Source organism: Carettochelys insculpta, chromosome 13 (genome assembly GCF_033958435.1).
Source record: "Carettochelys insculpta isolate YL-2023 chromosome 13, ASM3395843v1, whole genome shotgun sequence".
NCBI lineage: Eukaryota > Metazoa > Chordata > Testudines > Carettochelyidae > Carettochelys > Carettochelys insculpta.
Genome location: NC_134149.1, coordinates 40967305 through 40984563, shown reverse-complemented (window position 1 = coordinate 40984563; position 17259 = coordinate 40967305). Strand labels below are relative to the sequence as shown.

Here is a 17259-nt window from a genome sequence, read left to right as displayed (position 1 = left end):
GATAAAGGCTTCACCCAGGCCAGGTTAACTCTTCTGGGGACTTGGAGCTAGTAGATTTTTTTAGGGCCCCCTAGGCTCGGGGTGGAACCAAAATGAGGGGTTCACTGTGTGGGAGAGGGCTGCCAGAGAGCAGGATGGGGCTGGAGGTGTCAGGAGTGGGCTTGGGGGTGGGGATTCTGGGTGGGAGATGGGGTGTAGCAGCAGGATGAGGGTGGGAGGTGGGGTGCAGGAGTGGCCAGATGTTAAGGGGCAGGAGTGGGTTTGGGGTGAGTGGGAGGGAGGGTGGAGGGGTCTGGGTGGGAGGGAGGGTACGGGCGCAGGCTGGGCATGCAGGGCCTGGTGTTAAACAAGTTTAATAATTTCCTGCTGGTTGCCTGATTCAACAGGTTTCTGTTGATTCAGACAGCAGCTAAAAGCACTTTTTTTTTTTTTTTTTTTAAAAAGGCTGCTTATCTATTTAGGAAATAGTAACAGGTTTACAAATCCTTGCCATGTAAATATAAGAAACAAAACAGTAATCATTAGAACAATGAGCTTTTGTTTAAAGAATGCAATCTTCAGCTCTCTCTAGTTAACAAAACATAACATATTTAGCATGAGCATCAGTACAACACCTGTGGCATGTTGTTTCTAATGATTTTAGCAATCCAAGTGATATCTCGGATTGCACATGATGAGCACAACAGGTATGGCTACCAAATGGTGAATATTCCAAAAAATTGGGTAGGGCTACAGGTTTTTTTGTTTTTGCTTTTGTTTTGCCTTGCAGGTGACTGTATTTTGAATAAAAACCAAATACCGAAGAACCTGTTTGCCCCTTTGTCTTTTTTGCGGGGCATATAATTGCTCTGTTACCTTTTTCTTGCAACAACAATCTTCTGTATTTTATTGACCCATTCTTTCTGCAGTTGGCTAAAGCTGCTTTTTAAAATTAATCATTGGTAATCTGTGTGTGGAGCTTTCTCTTTGATGGAATTGATGTGAAAATACACGTCTCTGAAAATCAAATCCCAAGTATATAGGACAGTATAATTTTTGGCATCCCCTACAAGAGAAGGGCTGTCTGAAATCTTCCAGTGCTTTAATCGGGAAACCGTAGGCTTTATGCTGAAAGAAGAGGTTCAGTGCTTCCTGATAACCTGAATATGCGGTGAATTCTCAGGACAGTGTTTACAGGTCTGATTCTGAGAGGTACGGCGCATCCTTCACGCTTGTTGAAATCAATGAGAGTTCTCACCACCGCTCTAGAGATTCCACCCTGCAAAGTGTAATCATTCATAAGCAGAGGGCTGAACTGGAATTAAGTCGAATGAATTTTGATTAAATAATGCAAGCCAGAACCCAGGGCTTCCCTAGGGAAAAAAAACCTCAATTCTGTTTTAGTTTTCTATTTCCCATAGCCTGCACTGAGGTAACCTTGACAAATAATCTAGCAGCTCAGAAGCAGTCTTACGAACTGCCAGGCTGCCTTATAAACTACATAGAGTGTATCACTTTAAATCCTGCTGCCAGCCCTCGCCTGAAGGCTGTGGGCCACCAATGGATGGAATCAGTTTGTTTCTCCAGGGTGGCCTCATCACTCCTTGTCGTATCTGAGGTCTGGAAGTAATTTGCATTAATAGCACTGATTCCTTTGGCAGCTTGAAGTCAAACCTGGGAACAGATAGCGTGTGAAGCTCAAATCCCAATAGAAACCAAATCTATCAGACTTGGAGTTGTGGTGTCCTTTTAGTAAAGCAAAATACAGGTTGACTCTCTTTTGTCCGGCACCCTCAGGACCTGACCAGTGCTGAATGAGAGAATTTGTTGGACCACAGGAGATCAATACTGTTTAGCAGTCTTATCAACACTCCCACTGCTGACTGGGCTCTTAGAAGACATTTAGGGGTAAATTACAGCAAAACAGCAGCCCAGAACACCGAGAGCCAGGACTGGTGGCTGGAAACAAATTTTACAGGACCACAAGAAACTTGTCCATACTCATAATAAGTGGCCATCTGGCTAATTATGGATGTTGCTGGACGAGAGTGTGCTGGCCTAGAGAGGTTCAGCCGGTACAGTCAGAAGTGCCCGGAGTGAGAACTGGTTGTTTGTAAACATATGTGTGGGAAGAGCTAGGCAGCCAAATCTGATCAGAGGGCTCTTTCTGACCCAAAATATGATGGGTTTTTTTGGGCAGGGGTGGGGAACAGAAAGGATCAAATTCTGGTCCCACTGAAGTCAGAGGTAAAACTCCTAATGATGTGAAGAAGACCCAGGTTTATTCCTAAATGATCTCTTGGCTAGAAAGAAAGAGGGTTGGGTAGGACAATGTTTGCCCTCCTTCCCGTTCTGTTGATTGGGGATATAGGACAGTGTCGCCCGAGACTAATGGAACATCCTTGCTCTGTGCTTGAGGGGAAGGAGAAATCATCCAAGGTCGGTGGACAATGTTGCGATAAGGAGATGCTCCGTTGAATACGTAGTACGTTTTCTACAGGAGGGCGCCGTTTGGTTCCAGCACGGACTTGATTATCTAATGTGTCTTTTTACAGCTCTCATTTTTGGGAATCTACTTAATTCACATTGTTGCAGATTTTGCCAAACTGAAATAACGGAATTATTCACAAAAATAACCGTCAAAATGAAAATGTGTATTATTGGCAAAACTTCTGGGGTTACCAGAATGCAGAAGCAGTTGACTATAATCATGTGATACCATTTCAGTCATCGAAATGGGTAGTTGATTGAGTGTCTGACAAGTAGCCCACTGGAGACTAAAGTGATCATGGCAGTCATTACAGTAGATTGCGATTGTGTGTGTGTGTCGTCATTTATGATGACATGCGAGCAGGACAGTCACCAGGTTTAGTGAAAAGGTCTTTGTCGCATATAACAATGGTCAAAACACATTCCAGCATTGGATCATATGAATCAGAACCCGGTAAGAATCTTACATGCAGATGGTAGTAAATTGCTTTGTTTATTTTGCCACATGACTCTGCATTTGTTTAGGAAAAAACAGGATCAAGTTTCATTTTGCATCAGACTCCCACATTAAATGAGAAGCCTGTGCAGAGGCTACAGGCCAGATCTAGATCTAAAGAAACAGGCAACATGAGTCACGAAGAAAAGGATGGTCCAGTGCTAAGGGAATACTTTAGGAAACATGTACCAAATGCTGGCAGTTTGGCATATGCAAATAAACTTCACCAAGATTATCTAAGAGAAGCAATTGCAAAGCACAATCGGTCTATAAAATCTGTGCTGGAGAAATATGATTCTATTTCACTTGTAGCTGACAAAGCAACAGATGCACAGAGTAAGTACACGCTGCACAGTTTTATTTGTACCTGGCAGCTGGAAAGGAGGCTGTATGCCCAGTTTTCCTAACCAAGCCTGTTCAGCTCAAGTTGGTAAATTCTTTCATCTGTGTCGCAAGCTGTAGCAAAGGCTATTGTAAACTACAGCAGCTTAGATTTCAACAAGGTCTTGGCATTTCCCTCTAATAACGTGATGTACTGCAAGGAGTGATGTCTAGTGCATTTCAAATTACCTGTAATGCACACATCCTTTCAATGGCTAGTGATATCTGGTGCACTTGTTTCCTGAATGTGGCTGTGTCGGTTTCTTCTTTCAAAAAATATTCAAGCGTTGTCTAAGTTGCAAGCTATGACTCAGGGAGTCTGTGGCTTTCGCCAAAGCAGTGTTCTTCTGCTTGAACCAGTGATTACAAAGTGGAATTCACAGTGTAATGCAGCTGCACACCGTACAGAAACTACTAGCAGTTTGAGGAGCTCAAAATCACACCAGGAACACCGTCTTTTTGCTTACATTTCCGATCTGTTAAAAGAGAGCGACATTGACGATCAGGTGAAGTTGGTAGCTGAGGTCACAATCTGGTTCATGCAGCTTCTTGTGTGGTTTGAAACTCAGCAGGTTTTGATTCACCAAGCGTATAACAAACTGAAAGATCTGATCAGCTGGATGGAAGATATGGAGTCTCAAGAACCTTCAGACTGCCAAACGGAAAATAGCTACAGACCAGAAATGGTTGAGTCAATAGCAGAAAAGTTAAACCAGTGCTTCAGGTACAATCTTTCACTGCCCCCTCCATTTAAACAACCAGCTGCATACGTTTTGAGTCTTTGCTTGCATTTTTGATCCAAATCCGATGCCTTTTCTCAGCTAATTCAAGCAGTTCCTGGGTGGGGAAGGATAATGACAAATGTGCTGCTTGCTTGATTTTTGTCAAAGAATGTCATATGCCAGTAAGTTTTCAGGCTCTGTTTCTGACTGGTTTCCAGAACTCCACAGGGTGGCAAAACGCTGCCTTACAGATTCTGTGGATGCAGAATGTGCAATTTCAGTGTATGGGCAGAAGATGTCAGCTGCAACGGCTAGTGGACGCTAGCATTTAATGAATAAAATAGACTGTTTTATTTAGGTAAGTATAAATGTACAACAGCTTTACGTACAACTATTTAGTATGTATTTTATATGAATGAATTCCTGCAGTGGGCTTCCTTATTCAGGGTGACTTAGACAAAAGTTGAGTACTGTACAATACTTATTGTGTATATATAGGAACACTGTAGGATCCCATCTGCAAAATTTGCTGTTTATGCTGTGACTAACCCATAGAAAATGTGCGCTTTTTCTGTGATTTAAGTAGACCCCGATTCATTACCCTAATCCTTTCTAACTGGATTTAGAGTCAGTTACAACTGGACACTCATCTCACCACTATCTGTTCTGTAAGGTACTGATACGTTACATGGATTCTGCCACCTGTTTGGAAGGCAAAGTACATTCCAGGGTGTGGTATGCTCGTGGACCATACAGCAGAAGAGCTTAACCAGGGATGGATGCTCTGTACGTTGGGTGAACTTCAGAAGCAGCTGAGCAGAAAGTTTTTGGGAGTCATGACTGAGCTGCTTCAGCATTTACAGCGTTTTTTCCACTTTGGTGCACGTTAATCCCTGGAATGTGCCTGAGAGCGTTAAAGTGGTTTGCTGGCTGCTCTCAGGCATGGCTTGTGCTGAAGTTCTCCAAATATCTTGCTTCCGCCCGTGCAGCTCCACTGCTTCGTGCCGTGGTGGTCACACTGGTAGTGACCAGTTGCCAGGAATGTTCCTAGTGGTGTTGTCTAGAACTTGGGAGCCACTGAATGTGGTTTTCTAGAAGTGGTCTCCTCAGCATGATGGCCAAATGTGGTGACATCAAAGGGCATGTTACACTGGCAAACAACACAGGGGCCTTGGGAGATATTGATGGGTAGCTGGACAGGATGGGCATTGGGAACCAGCGTGGTCTGGGTGTGCCAGACGGCATTAATAAGACAATATGCAGTCCTGTCTATTTCAGGAGAACAATGCACTTCTATGGAAACAGTCCCTGCTGGCTCTTCAAGGGCTGTTGGCTCTTGCAGGGTCAACCTCACTAGTGATGGGCTGACATGCTAGCGTGGCATTTGCTGCTTCTGCCGTGGTCCTTCCTAGGTGGAAAACAAGCTGGCAGAGCTCTGGGGGGGATCATGACACTCCCCCTGTTTATGGGAGCCCTGGCTGGGATGCATCACAGTTTCTCCTCTCCTGTTTAGTTGGAAACCCCCATCTGTTATTCCTTAGCTTCTTGCATGAACACACAGCAGCTTTGGACCTGTTCCGTATTCCAACCACCCGCTCCCTTTCTCCCTTTCGTAATGGGACTGAACCACACGCACAGCTGGCACATTAAAGGAGCTTAGGCAGGTGGGTGTAGAAGGTCATTTGCTGATGACTGGGCATTGCAGCTGCCTTGAGGAGGAGGCTAGCTGAGCAGCTCCAGATTTGCTGGAGCCAGCCCTGCCTCTGATAGCGCAAGATGATTCAGTGTTCTCCCATCAGCACAGTGATTGCTTTAAAGCTGCCTCTGATTCCTCCTGTCCTCCATCGCTCAACGGCTGTCATAGCTTATTTACAAACTACACCATTCTTTATAACAAATACATTCCTGATTCCCCCTCCATCCACAACAAGTTTATGGAAGATAATACAGCAGAGATCTCTGTGGCTGGGTCAGATCATTCCTCTGGAGGTGGAAGCGTCAGGATTGATGGATAAACATTGTGTTGGAAATCTTATGCAATGTAAATCTGCTCTGTGTGTTTTAAAAATACATGTGTATGTTTCCTACAGAGACACTAAACGCTTTAACAATCAAAATGATATTGCAAGAACAAGGTTGCAAGAACGGCAGGGACTGGTAGTTTCTGCAATAAATCTCCTGCGTGATGCTACAGTAGTAATTACTATGTGAAAGTAATAACTGAGCTGTGCTGAGGGCTGGGCCAGCTCCCCCAGCTTTCAGAGGCTAGCATGCTCCCGCCGGGGAGTCTCCTGTTTTTTAAATTAGGTGGTGGGCTGTATTTCAGAAAAGGTCACATTTAACCAGTGCCGCTTCTGCTTTATCATCTTGGTACCTGAGCGTAACCTGCACTGGCGCATGATTTGGTGTCATAGCCAGCCCTGCTTCAGTTGCCTGATTCTGTGCATCCTGCTAGTAGGATTGTGCTGGCAGCCAGCTCTGCATTCCTTTATTTATTGCAACATTAAAGATGCATGCATCTTTTGTACTGTGTCCGTAATTGCCATAAGAGCAGGAAATCGTACTCCAAAGTAGCACTTACCAAAAGGGGCGGGTGGGGGGAGGGATTGATGCTATACTGAACATCCCACGTTTTGAGAAAATTTGGCCCTGCGTGGGCTCTTTGTGACTCAAGCTGGTTTTTGCTTTTCTTCCAGGCTATTTTTATTATTAATACGTGTATCATGGTGCCGCCTTGGAGGCTCCAGATAGGATCAGGGAGACTAGCGAAGGGTAGGTTTCAGCCTAGGTTTCAGCCCCACTGTGGAAACAGGGAAGAATTGATCTGCCTTCTGTTAGCTAAATAATCTAGCTCCAATTTCTGACCTGGGATGGGCCCATACGCCTTCTAGGTGGAGGGACTAATTGAAAGCAAAATGTGGCTCTTTCAGGGTGCTGTCTGCTTGCTAGTGCATCCCCCTCATGTCTCCCTAAGCCGACTGGGAACCAGAGGTGTCTAACGTGGTCGGTGCGGTTGTGTACACTGCAGGTAGGGAATATAGGAATGGCCATACTAGATCAGACCAATGATGGACCTCGCCTCCCTGAATTCATATATATATAATTTTTTTTTTTTTTAAATTTTTTTGAACCCTGTTAAAGCCCTGGTCTTCACAACATCCTCTGCCGAGGACTTCCACAGGTTGGCTGTGGGTTGCATGAAGAAAAACTCCCTTTTCTTTCATTTGGTGACCCCTCGTTCTTATGTTATGGGAGCAAGTAAATAACTTTTCCTTAGACACTTTTTCCACAGCTGTCATGATTTTATAGACCTCTATCATAGCCGCCCTTTGTCTCCTCTTTTCTAAGATGGAAAGTTCCAGTCTTTTCAATCTTTCTTCATATGGCACCTGTTCCAACCCCCGCATCATTTTTGTTGCCATTTTCTGAACCTGTTCCAATGCCAGCATATCTCATTCGAGATTAGGCGACCACAACCGTATGCAGTATTCAAGATGTGGGCAAACCATGGATTAATATAGAGGCAATAAGATATTCTCTGTCTTCTTCTTTATTCCTTTTTTAATGATGCCTAACATTCTGTTTGCTCTTTTGACTGCTGCTGCACATTGGATGTTTTCAGAAAACTATCCATAATGCCTCCAGGATCTCTCTTGAGTAGTTATAGCCAGATTGGTCCCCTTCATTTTCTATGTATGGTTGAGGGAGTATGGAGAGATGTCAAAGCCTGGCCATGTGGCACCCTAGGAATATGGGGGGGCAGGGGAAGGGAAAGTGCATACTAGGGTCTTAGCTGCCAGGGGCACCATTTCAGATTTGGTGTGTTGGGGGTGAGGGGGGTTCATGCCACATTAATGGGGTGTGTGTGTGTGTGTGTGTGTGTGTGTGTGTGTGTGTGTGTGTACACGCACGTGCACGTGTGCATGCACGTGCAAAGTGAAGGCAGCAGCTTCAGCAGTAGTACAGAGCATGCTCAGCATGAGCCAAGCAGCAGCTCTGGAGGCAGAGGACTGACTCTGTATCTCCCCACCTCCCATCACATCACCTCTTTCCAAGGGCTCCTGCAGCATCTGGATGCTCTAGTTTTAGGGCAGAGAACTTAACAGTTAGCTGACAGGAGCACTGTGTCTAATTCCTATATAAAACAAAGAAAATTAAGTAAACACTAAATCCGCTTAGCTCTTCTACTAACATGTTCCGTCTTTGTGGCAAGTCACTTAAGGGACATTGGCTCGGCTTAAAATTTCATGTCTGTGCTTGCTTTGTTACGGACTGTGAAGAGAGAAGCCGGGTCAGGACTCCTGGGTTCTATCTCGGCTCTGGGAGGATGTGGGGGGTCTAGTGGTTTACAGCAGGGGACAGATACATCTGGGTTCTATGTAAGAATGGCCATATTGGCTCCAACCAATGGTCAATATAATCCAGAATCCTGTCTTCTGATGGTGGCCAATGCCAGGGAATGAACAGAACAGGTGATCATCAAGCGATCCCTCTCTTGTTGCGCTGACAAACAGAAGCTATGGACACCATCCCTGTCCATCCTTGCTCAGGGTCACAGATGGACTTATCCTCCTGGATATTTTTGGAACCCTCTTATAGTTTGGGCTTTTCCACCATCCCTTGGCAAGGAATTCCATAGGTTGACCACTTAAAAAAAAACACATTTCTTTTGCTTGTTTTAAATCTGCTACCTCTAAACATAATTGGGTGACTTTCTTGTGTTATGTGGAGTAAATAACATTTCCCTAATCAATTTTTTCACACCATTGGTGATTTTATAGCCCTCTAACATAACCTCCTCTGCAGTCATCTCTTCTCCAAGCTGAAAAGCCTCGATCTTTTTAACTCAGAGAGAAACTGTTCTATACTCCTCATCGTTTCCTTTGCTCTTCTCTGTATCTTTTCCAAATCCATTATATCCTTTTAAAAACAGGGTGACCAGATCTGCATGCAGTGTACAAGATGTAGGCATGGCATGGTTTTATATACTTATTCTCTTTTCCTTTCCTAACGATTCCCCAATATTCTGTTTAGCGTTTTGATTGCCACAGCACATTGTGGATGGCTCCCTGAAAACATCTGCTCAATGATTCCACGAACTTTGTGTTGAGTGGTAGCAGCTAATTAGACCCCCATCATTTTGTATGTATAGCTGGGATTATATTTTGCCATGCGCCTTACGTTGCATTTTTCAACACTGAATTCCATCTGCTCTTGTGTGGCCCAATCACCCAGTTTTGTGAGATCCTTTTGTAATGCTTTGCAGTCAGCTTTGAGCTTCAATATTTGGGGTAATTTTGTAACCGCTGCAAATTTTACCACCTTTTCCCAGATGGTTTATGAACCAGTTGAACTGTACTGGTCCCAGCACAGCCCCCGGTAACGTGCAACTCTTCAACTGTCTTGAGTCTCACTCTTTATACCCTACCCTTTGTTTCCTATCTCAGTAGAGTGAGTACCTGGCAGTGTTTTCATGATCGGTTAACCACCCTTCAATGAATTTAATGACAAGACTTTTGTTATCTCAATCACTCTGCTCACCTCTGTTGATGAACAAACTCCCTGCCTGAACAGCAAATCTGGGAGCAGCTGAAGCTCTGCTACTTTTAAGAACTGCATCTGGGGCTAGCCAGAGCATGGGATTTAAGCAATCCTCAAATATGAAATTCGGGGGTTCCTCAACCCCCCTGTCCTGCTGCCTTACCTAAATGGCGACCCTGCCAGGTGCTACTAAAAGATGATGGTGTCTTTGTTGTGTTTAAAGCAGGTAGGAAGGATAAATAAGGGGTTGAAAGAGGCGTGTCTGGAGCACAGTGTCTCAGGTCTCTTCATTGTACCCATAATACAGGACGAAATAATGATTCCAGGATGTGCTAATACCCGATTACCTGGCAGGAATAACTGGCAGGCCCTGCTGCCTGTTTTCCCTTCTGGCCTATCTGCACCGATCCCTGTGGTATATTCTGTAGTCTTCTCCCACCTGTGTTTAGAACAACTCAAGCAATGCAGCTTTCATCACTTCCCCTGGGAGGCTATTTCTCAGCCTAATAGACTGTGACACTGAACCTTTTCTTTCCTTCTAAACAAGTTCTGGCTATTCAATACCTGGGCCTATGAAAACCAACAACAGAGGTGTTTTTTTTTTTTTTTTTTTTTAATTTATTACAAGTTTAAATTGTTTTAAGTACAGAGTTGGGGGGGAGGGTGGTTTTACTTCACACAAAATATATTATGAGCATTGATTTTTCTCCCGCTCTCTTGTCCCATCCAAGCTTTAAGCATACCCATCATTATTTGCCTTTGTAATATCCTTCAGCTCAGGGATGTCCTCACACCGGTGTTTTACAAACAGATTTAAAATAAAGCGCCCCCTTTAAATTCTCCAGCAGGGGATCACCTGGCTGATATTTACATATCTATGCAATAAATATTTTAACATGTTAATTATACACTAATAAGAAAAATACCTTTTGAACTTTCTGCTGAATTCCCACACACCGAACTGGCTTCATCAGGGAATTAAAAGCAATTAGTTTTGTAACAGAGTGCAGTCACATTGTTTCTTCTCTGCAAATTGTTCTGTGGTCACCAGTCAGCCTTTTTTTTTTTTTTTTTTTTTTTTTTGGTCAAGTGTTTATGTAAAGACCGGCAGGACTTGGAAACTTCAGCTGCCTAAAAAAACAAAGCAGGGTATTTAAAAGCTGTTCATTTTGCATCAGATGTAGTTCTTGCTCTCTAAGGGACAAATTCAGCCTTCATGCACATAAATACAGCTCTCTCTGAAGCCAGTGGGAATTTTGCCAGGGGAAGGCCAGCAGGCACCATCTTGCGGCTGTACTTCTGTGGAACACCATTCTGTTTACCTCATGAATTCTTAGTAATAGTTATAATGCTGTATGAACTCTTCACCGCTCTCTCTTTAAGGTAGGCCCCTAGCAATCTCCCCATTTTACAGCCAGGGCAAGGGAATAGGGAGGTGAACTTTTCCACAAATCTCCATTAATTTTTGTGCCTCCATTTCTGGGGCTCAGATTGATTCTCTGAAGGCAGCAGTGCTGAGCCCCTACAGCTCCAATTGACTTCACTTTATAGCTGAGGTGCTCAGCATCTCTGAGAATCGGACATCCTGCCCTGCACCACTCAGTGACTGAGGTATTGAAAATCAGAGGCTGCTTTCGTAAAGTCGATCTTTGCCAACTTCTTCAAGGCCATGTAGCAAGGCCATATTGGGAGCCAGAACTAGAACCCAGCATTCCCAATTCTCTAGCCAATTCCTAGCTCATTAGCTCACACGGTATCTCTAGGTTTGAACAAGTCCAGCGCAGGAGTGTCTGAGCGCCCTTCATGAATGGAGAATGCCTCATGCAGGCTCCTATGGAGTCAGGAGTGGGCCCAAAGGGGGTTCCCGAAAACAAACTATGCCAATAAAAGAACCCCAGTCTGCACTCCCCCTGTGGGCTGAATTCCCAACGGCAGAGTCATTTCTAGGCGTGCACAGGGCTCAGTGGCCAGGGCCACGCTACCTGCAGCAGGCCTTGCCCCACCCTACCACTGCTCCACTCTGTCCCTTCCCAGCCCTGCTCTGCCTCCTTCCTGGAAGCACCCTCCCCAAGCAACACAAACCAGGGGATTAGTGAGGGGGCCTGGTGTGGGGCGGCGGGGGGGGGGGGGGGGGGTTGGGCCTGCTCTGTTCCATCCTGTGCCACCCCACCTCCCCCTGCTGCCCTGTTCCCACCCATTGAAGTCTGCATCACTGTGGCTGTGAGAAGGGGGAGCCCTGTGGGGCTGGGGTGCTGCATTTCCTGCTGCCAGGTGAAGCAGAGCTCAGTGGGCTGGGAGAGGGCTACAGGGCAGGGCGGAGCAGAGCAGGCAGCCTGGTTGCTTTGGCTTCCACTGCTGTGGGGGAGGGTGACTCCTGCTGCTACCCTATGCGAGTCACCTAGGTGGTGGCCCTGGGCCCCATCTATAGGACAGTTGAGGTGGCCGTCACATGGGGTGCCCACCCCAACCATCTTATAGACAGAATGGCTCTACTCGGTGCGCATTGCTGGCGTTTTACCTGAATTAAGGATAAGCAGGTGCGGGCCCAGGTTGGTGTCTTTTAGTTTCAGGATTTACCAGTTAATTACCTGATAAATCACATAGGCCCTGTGTCCTTAATACATCAAACCGTGCAAACCCGAGGTTCCATTTCTTAGGCATATGACTATAACTGTCTCCATTTTCTTTTCCTCCTTTCAGACGGAAAACTACTCGTTTGATTCCAACTATGTGAACAGCAGAGCCCATTTAATAAAGAGGTACGTGGGTTTGCTTGAAAATGCTCGGGTTGCTTAGCCAAGTCCAGATTGTTTAGTACGCTTTTCTGCCTTATTATGGGCTGATGGATGTTTTCTATGCAAAATGTTTTGGGAACAATTGTTTCCTTTTTAAAACAGTATTTACTTCCTATTAAATCACGTGGCTCATGGCTTGTAGTAAAGGGAAACCTTTTTTGTTTTATGTTTGCCTCTTCGCTGGGAGCTAGCAATGACTTAGTCTATGTCTAAGGCCAAGTCTACACTAAGGTAAAAAACCCAATTCAGATGTGCAACCCCAGCTATGAAAATTGTATAGCTGGAGTGGGCATATCTTAAATCGATTTTTGCCACCATCCCCATAGTGGGAGGTCTATGGGGGAAAAACTCTTTGGCCTACTTCCCCCCTCCTCCCAACTGCAATGAGTATGGGGGTTGATGGCAGTCCCCAGGTGGTTCAATTTCACGCGCCCCACTAGGCGCACTAAATCGAACCGGGGAAGATTGAGTGTCACCGTGTCAATCTTCCGGTAAGTATAGACAAGCCCTAAGCCTTCGTCAGTAGGATAAGAAATGAGCCAGTAGTTAACTAGCTTTTCTGTTACACTACCTTGACCCCATTGCATTTCACTGGGTTGCATCTTAACTGGGAGATAAAAATTTAGTTTATTGAGACGGTCTAAAAAACTTTCAGTTCTCCCATTGCATTTCCAACCCCGTAGAAGATTCTGAGACGACAAAATGGCTTCTAACAGGAGGCCAGAATGCAGTGCAGGAGATCTGTATTCTTGGTATGTCATAGGTCTGTGCCCTGGAGAGGGTTACTGCCCCTCCTGTTTGCACGATAGCATTAGACAGTCCAGGGGAGGTGAAGGAACAGAGCTGCCTACTCTAGTTCCAGCCCCTTCTCCGCTATGGTCTGGGAGGCAGCTCTTGGACAAACTTCTGCACGGTTTTATCTGTGTAGCTTTATTCATGAAGGCAATGAAGCAACAAAGGTGTAACAGACAGCTCAGCTGGCCCCTGATCTATTTAAATCTTCCAGTAGGAGAGAGGAATCCAATTGCTTTACTCACTAATATCCCATTTATTTGCATCTCAAAATGTAAGGTGGGGAATTCCAATTGCATTTTCTGAGCAACTTCAGCTCAGCCAGTGAAGGGCAGGTAATGTTTCTTTGCATTGCTCATGATGTTTAGCAATGATAATGTGACTGCTGGAGAGAAATGGGCTGCCTGCAACGTGTCTTGGCTTCATTTAAGCCCCTTTACTCTGAGTGGAGCTTAGGTCATCTACAAGTTTCCTCCACTTTGTCTTGGTACAAAACTAGCTTACTCCAGGAGTCCTTCAATCTCAGTAGATCTTCTCCATGTTTTCCAAGGTCTTCCTCTTTTTTGCATTTTGCTTGTGGGCTCTATTTGAGAGCTTGATAGACTCTGCTGAATGATGGTTTTCTGAGAGGTGAGGCCTGGCCATCCCCACTTTCTTCTCTTGATTTGAACTTCAAGTGGTTCTTGTCCTGCTCTGTTCCAAAGTTCCTCATTTGTGGCAAAGTTTTGCCATTTGATGCGAAGGACGTACCTCAGGCATCTGTTTATGAATGTCTGTCTGTAGCCTGTGATATGAAGACTTTTTTGTACTCCAGATCTCGCATCCATACAAGAGCACACTCTTCACATTTGTGTTGGAGATCCACAATTTGGTTTTCACGGATATTATTTGTGAACTCCATATGGGATGAATAATCTTGAAAGCAGCTGTTGTGTTCCCTACCCTGGCATTGATATCCTTGTCTGTGCCTCTGTCTCTGCCCATAATATTCCCCATGTATGTGAAGTGCTTCACATCTTCCAGGTCATCATCTCCCTGTGTGATGGTGGTAGTGTCGGACTGGTTGAGCCTCATTGTTTTGATCTTTCCCTAGTTAATGCTCAGTCCAGTCATTGAGGCAGTTTTGTCTAGCATTGCAACCTTTTCTTCCATGCATTCTTGTTGGCGTGAAAAGAGGGCGACATCGTCAACAAAAATCAATCTCCTCTAGCTGTTTGAAAAGTGTCCACTAAATGCTCTGTTGATGACCATCTGTTGTCCTGCTCATAGTCCAGTACATTGTAATCAAAAACAGGAAAGGTGACAATAGGCTCCCTTGCTGCACTCCTGCTGAATGATTCTTTCAAGACACCATTCTGAACGCCTTGGCATGTCGAGGATTCGTACGTTGAATGGATCAGGTTACTAATTTTGGATGGGATGCCACGGTGTTGCAGGAGTTTCTCTATCAATGCTGTCGAAGACTTTTTCAAAGTCTAAGACGGTGAAATACAGGGGGGAGTTACACTCGAGTGACTGTTTTGCGATCGTGCTGAGAGCTGCTGTTTGCTCAGTACAAGATCTTTTGCTTCGGAAGCCAGCCTGTTATTCCCTGAGCTGTCTATCTATTTCTGTCTTCATTCGCTCCAAGAGAAACCTAATGAACACTTATCCTGGAATTGACAGTAACGTGATGCCCCTCCAGTTCTTGCATTCCTTCAGGTTGTCTTTTTTTTGGAAGCTTGATAAGGTAGCCATGTGTCCAATCTTGTGAGATCTCCTCAGTGTCCTAAATTTTCCTAAATAGATTATATATCGTGTTGACTGATATCTCACTACCTGCCTTGATTGGTTCTGCGGGGATATGTCTGGACCAGGTGTGTTTTCTGCTTTTCAAATGGGCAATGGCTTTTCTGATTTTCTTCTTTCATAGGTCTGTTGCTGTTAATTTGCAGATGTATATTTGCTGGTGGTAACTCCGGAGGTTCCATGTGGGCAGGACAGTTCAGTAGCTATTCAAAGTGTTCCTTCCATGCACTGAGCTGCTCACTTGCACTTGTTAACACACATCCCTCCTTATCCTGTACTCTTCCACCGTACTCCATGATCTAGCTAATTTCTGTGTGATGTCATACAGCTCTTTCAAGTTTCTTTGTCTTGCAGCTTGTTGTGCAGGGTTTTCCACAAAGTCCTTTTTATCCCATTTTACAGCCTTTTTAACTTCTCTATTGGCTTCTTAATACAGTCTCTGAGCTTCTGCCTTGGCTGCTCTTGTTTTGTTATTGTTGACTGCTGCTTTTCTATTCTTTCATTCCTTCACTTTTCTCAGATTTTCTGCTGCGATCCATTCTTTGTGATGCTTTGTTCTCTTTCCCAGGGTTTTATTGCAGGGCTCTTTCCAGACTGTTTCGATGTATTCCCAAATTTGTTCCATGATAGCATCTTTGAGAATGAGGTTTGCCAGAAGTGCATATCTATTGGACAGCTCCACTTGGAAACCGGCTCTTGTCTCTATATCCCTCAGCCGCTCCATGTTGAATGTCAATCCTGGCTTGGTCGCTTTTGTGGTGTACCTCTTGTTCTTGAACTTTAGTTTCATCATGACCAAATGGTGGTCTGAACCTAGTTCTGCTCCTCTTCTAGCATGGACGTCTTTCATCGATCTTCTCAAAGAACTTCTGATACAGATGTGATCATTCTGGTTTTCTGGCTGGTGGACCAGTGAGACCCAAGTAACCTTATGGATCCTTTTGTGAAGGGGTAGTATTTTTTCCAATCACCAATCTGTTGAAGGAACAAAAGTCACTGAAGCACTTCCCATTTTCATTCATGTTGCCTAGTCCTTCTTTTCCCATGGTCTGTTCTTTGCCTGTATTTATGCTTCCAGTTTTTTTCACTGAAGTCAACCATCAAAATCAAGATATCCTTCCGTTCTTTCTGGTTCACAACACTTTGTAGTTTCTCACAGGACTCTGTTTTACATTCCTCAGTACCTTCTGCACTTTTGGTGAAGAATCTGGCTGTGATGATGTGTGATGATACTGCTGTCTGCTCCATTAAAGCACCAGATGTGGACTTGGTGTTATCAAGAGAGGCACCTTCTGTGTGTGGTGCACCCTTTTCTTCATGTCCTGAGTAGATGAGGGTTTCACCTGTTGCCAGGCGTAGCTGCCCAGATTGTGTCCCTCGTGTCTCTCAGAAGCCCAAAACTGCAAGCTTGTACTTTTTCCTCTCAGCTGCAATCTGTGCTGTCTTCCCTGCTAGATACGTTGTCTGAACGCTCCACCTCCAAACTGGGCTGTTGTCCTGGGTGAGAGAAGGGTCGCTTGTGGGGCAGCTTTCTTTCGGCTTTCCCTACCATGCTTCATACTCTATCCGTGCAGATTGCCAACTTCTCCCAAGACTTGTGTAGTTATAGGTTTCTTTGTAGATGTTTCTGTAACTATTTTTGCAGATAGGGTTGTTATCCCTAAGCCAACCTCCTTTACCCGTGGGGAGGAGTGATCCAAATTTGTCTGGTTTCTACCCCTTGACCTTTCCAGTTTGGGTGACCTTTCCATGAGCTTTAGTGCCCGCTGGCATAGCTCTCTGGGTCAATGAGACCCAAAAACTACGTTACCATGACAAGGATTGGACCATGGGGTGGCTCCAACATATCACATCTCACAATAGAGTCAGGATTTATTTTTCTCAAAACCAAATCTCTTAATCTTTTCTTCTTTACACTTAACATAAAAGACAGCAGCATTCAAGACTCCCCCAGCAAGTCTATTGTTCCAGGATTCCTGTAAGTGCTGATACCCAGAAACCTGAGTTTCCTTTTGAAAAGCGGCAGTGGTGGAAACTATTGTGTGACTGTTGCATTAGGGCCTGACTCGCTGCAGGAAAGACAAATGCGTTGTCGTGCAGATAGCTTGCGCATTCTGAACAGCAGCTCTGTGCAGGACAACGTTCTCTCCCCTCCCCGTCTACACACCTTTTTACTAATCTTGCACTTGCGGTCTAATAAATGTCATAACTGTTATATTTGAGACATTTGAGAATTGACATGCCAACTATTAAACACTGGAATATTTTTAATTCA

At 44.8% G+C, this 17259-nt stretch overlaps 1 protein-coding gene across 2 annotated transcripts in view; it reads left to right on the top strand.

Moving 5' to 3' along the window:
- The window catches only part of PCDH19 (protocadherin 19), a 132516-nt gene that overhangs the window by 50030 nt on the left and 65227 nt on the right, over positions 1–17259 (top strand). For both annotated transcript variants that reach the window (XM_075007819.1, XM_075007818.1), the window contains exon 3: positions 12310–12368. In XM_075007819.1, coding sequence (XP_074863920.1) covers positions 12310–12368 — 59 coding nt within the window. The remainder of the gene's footprint in view (positions 1–12309; positions 12369–17259) is intronic.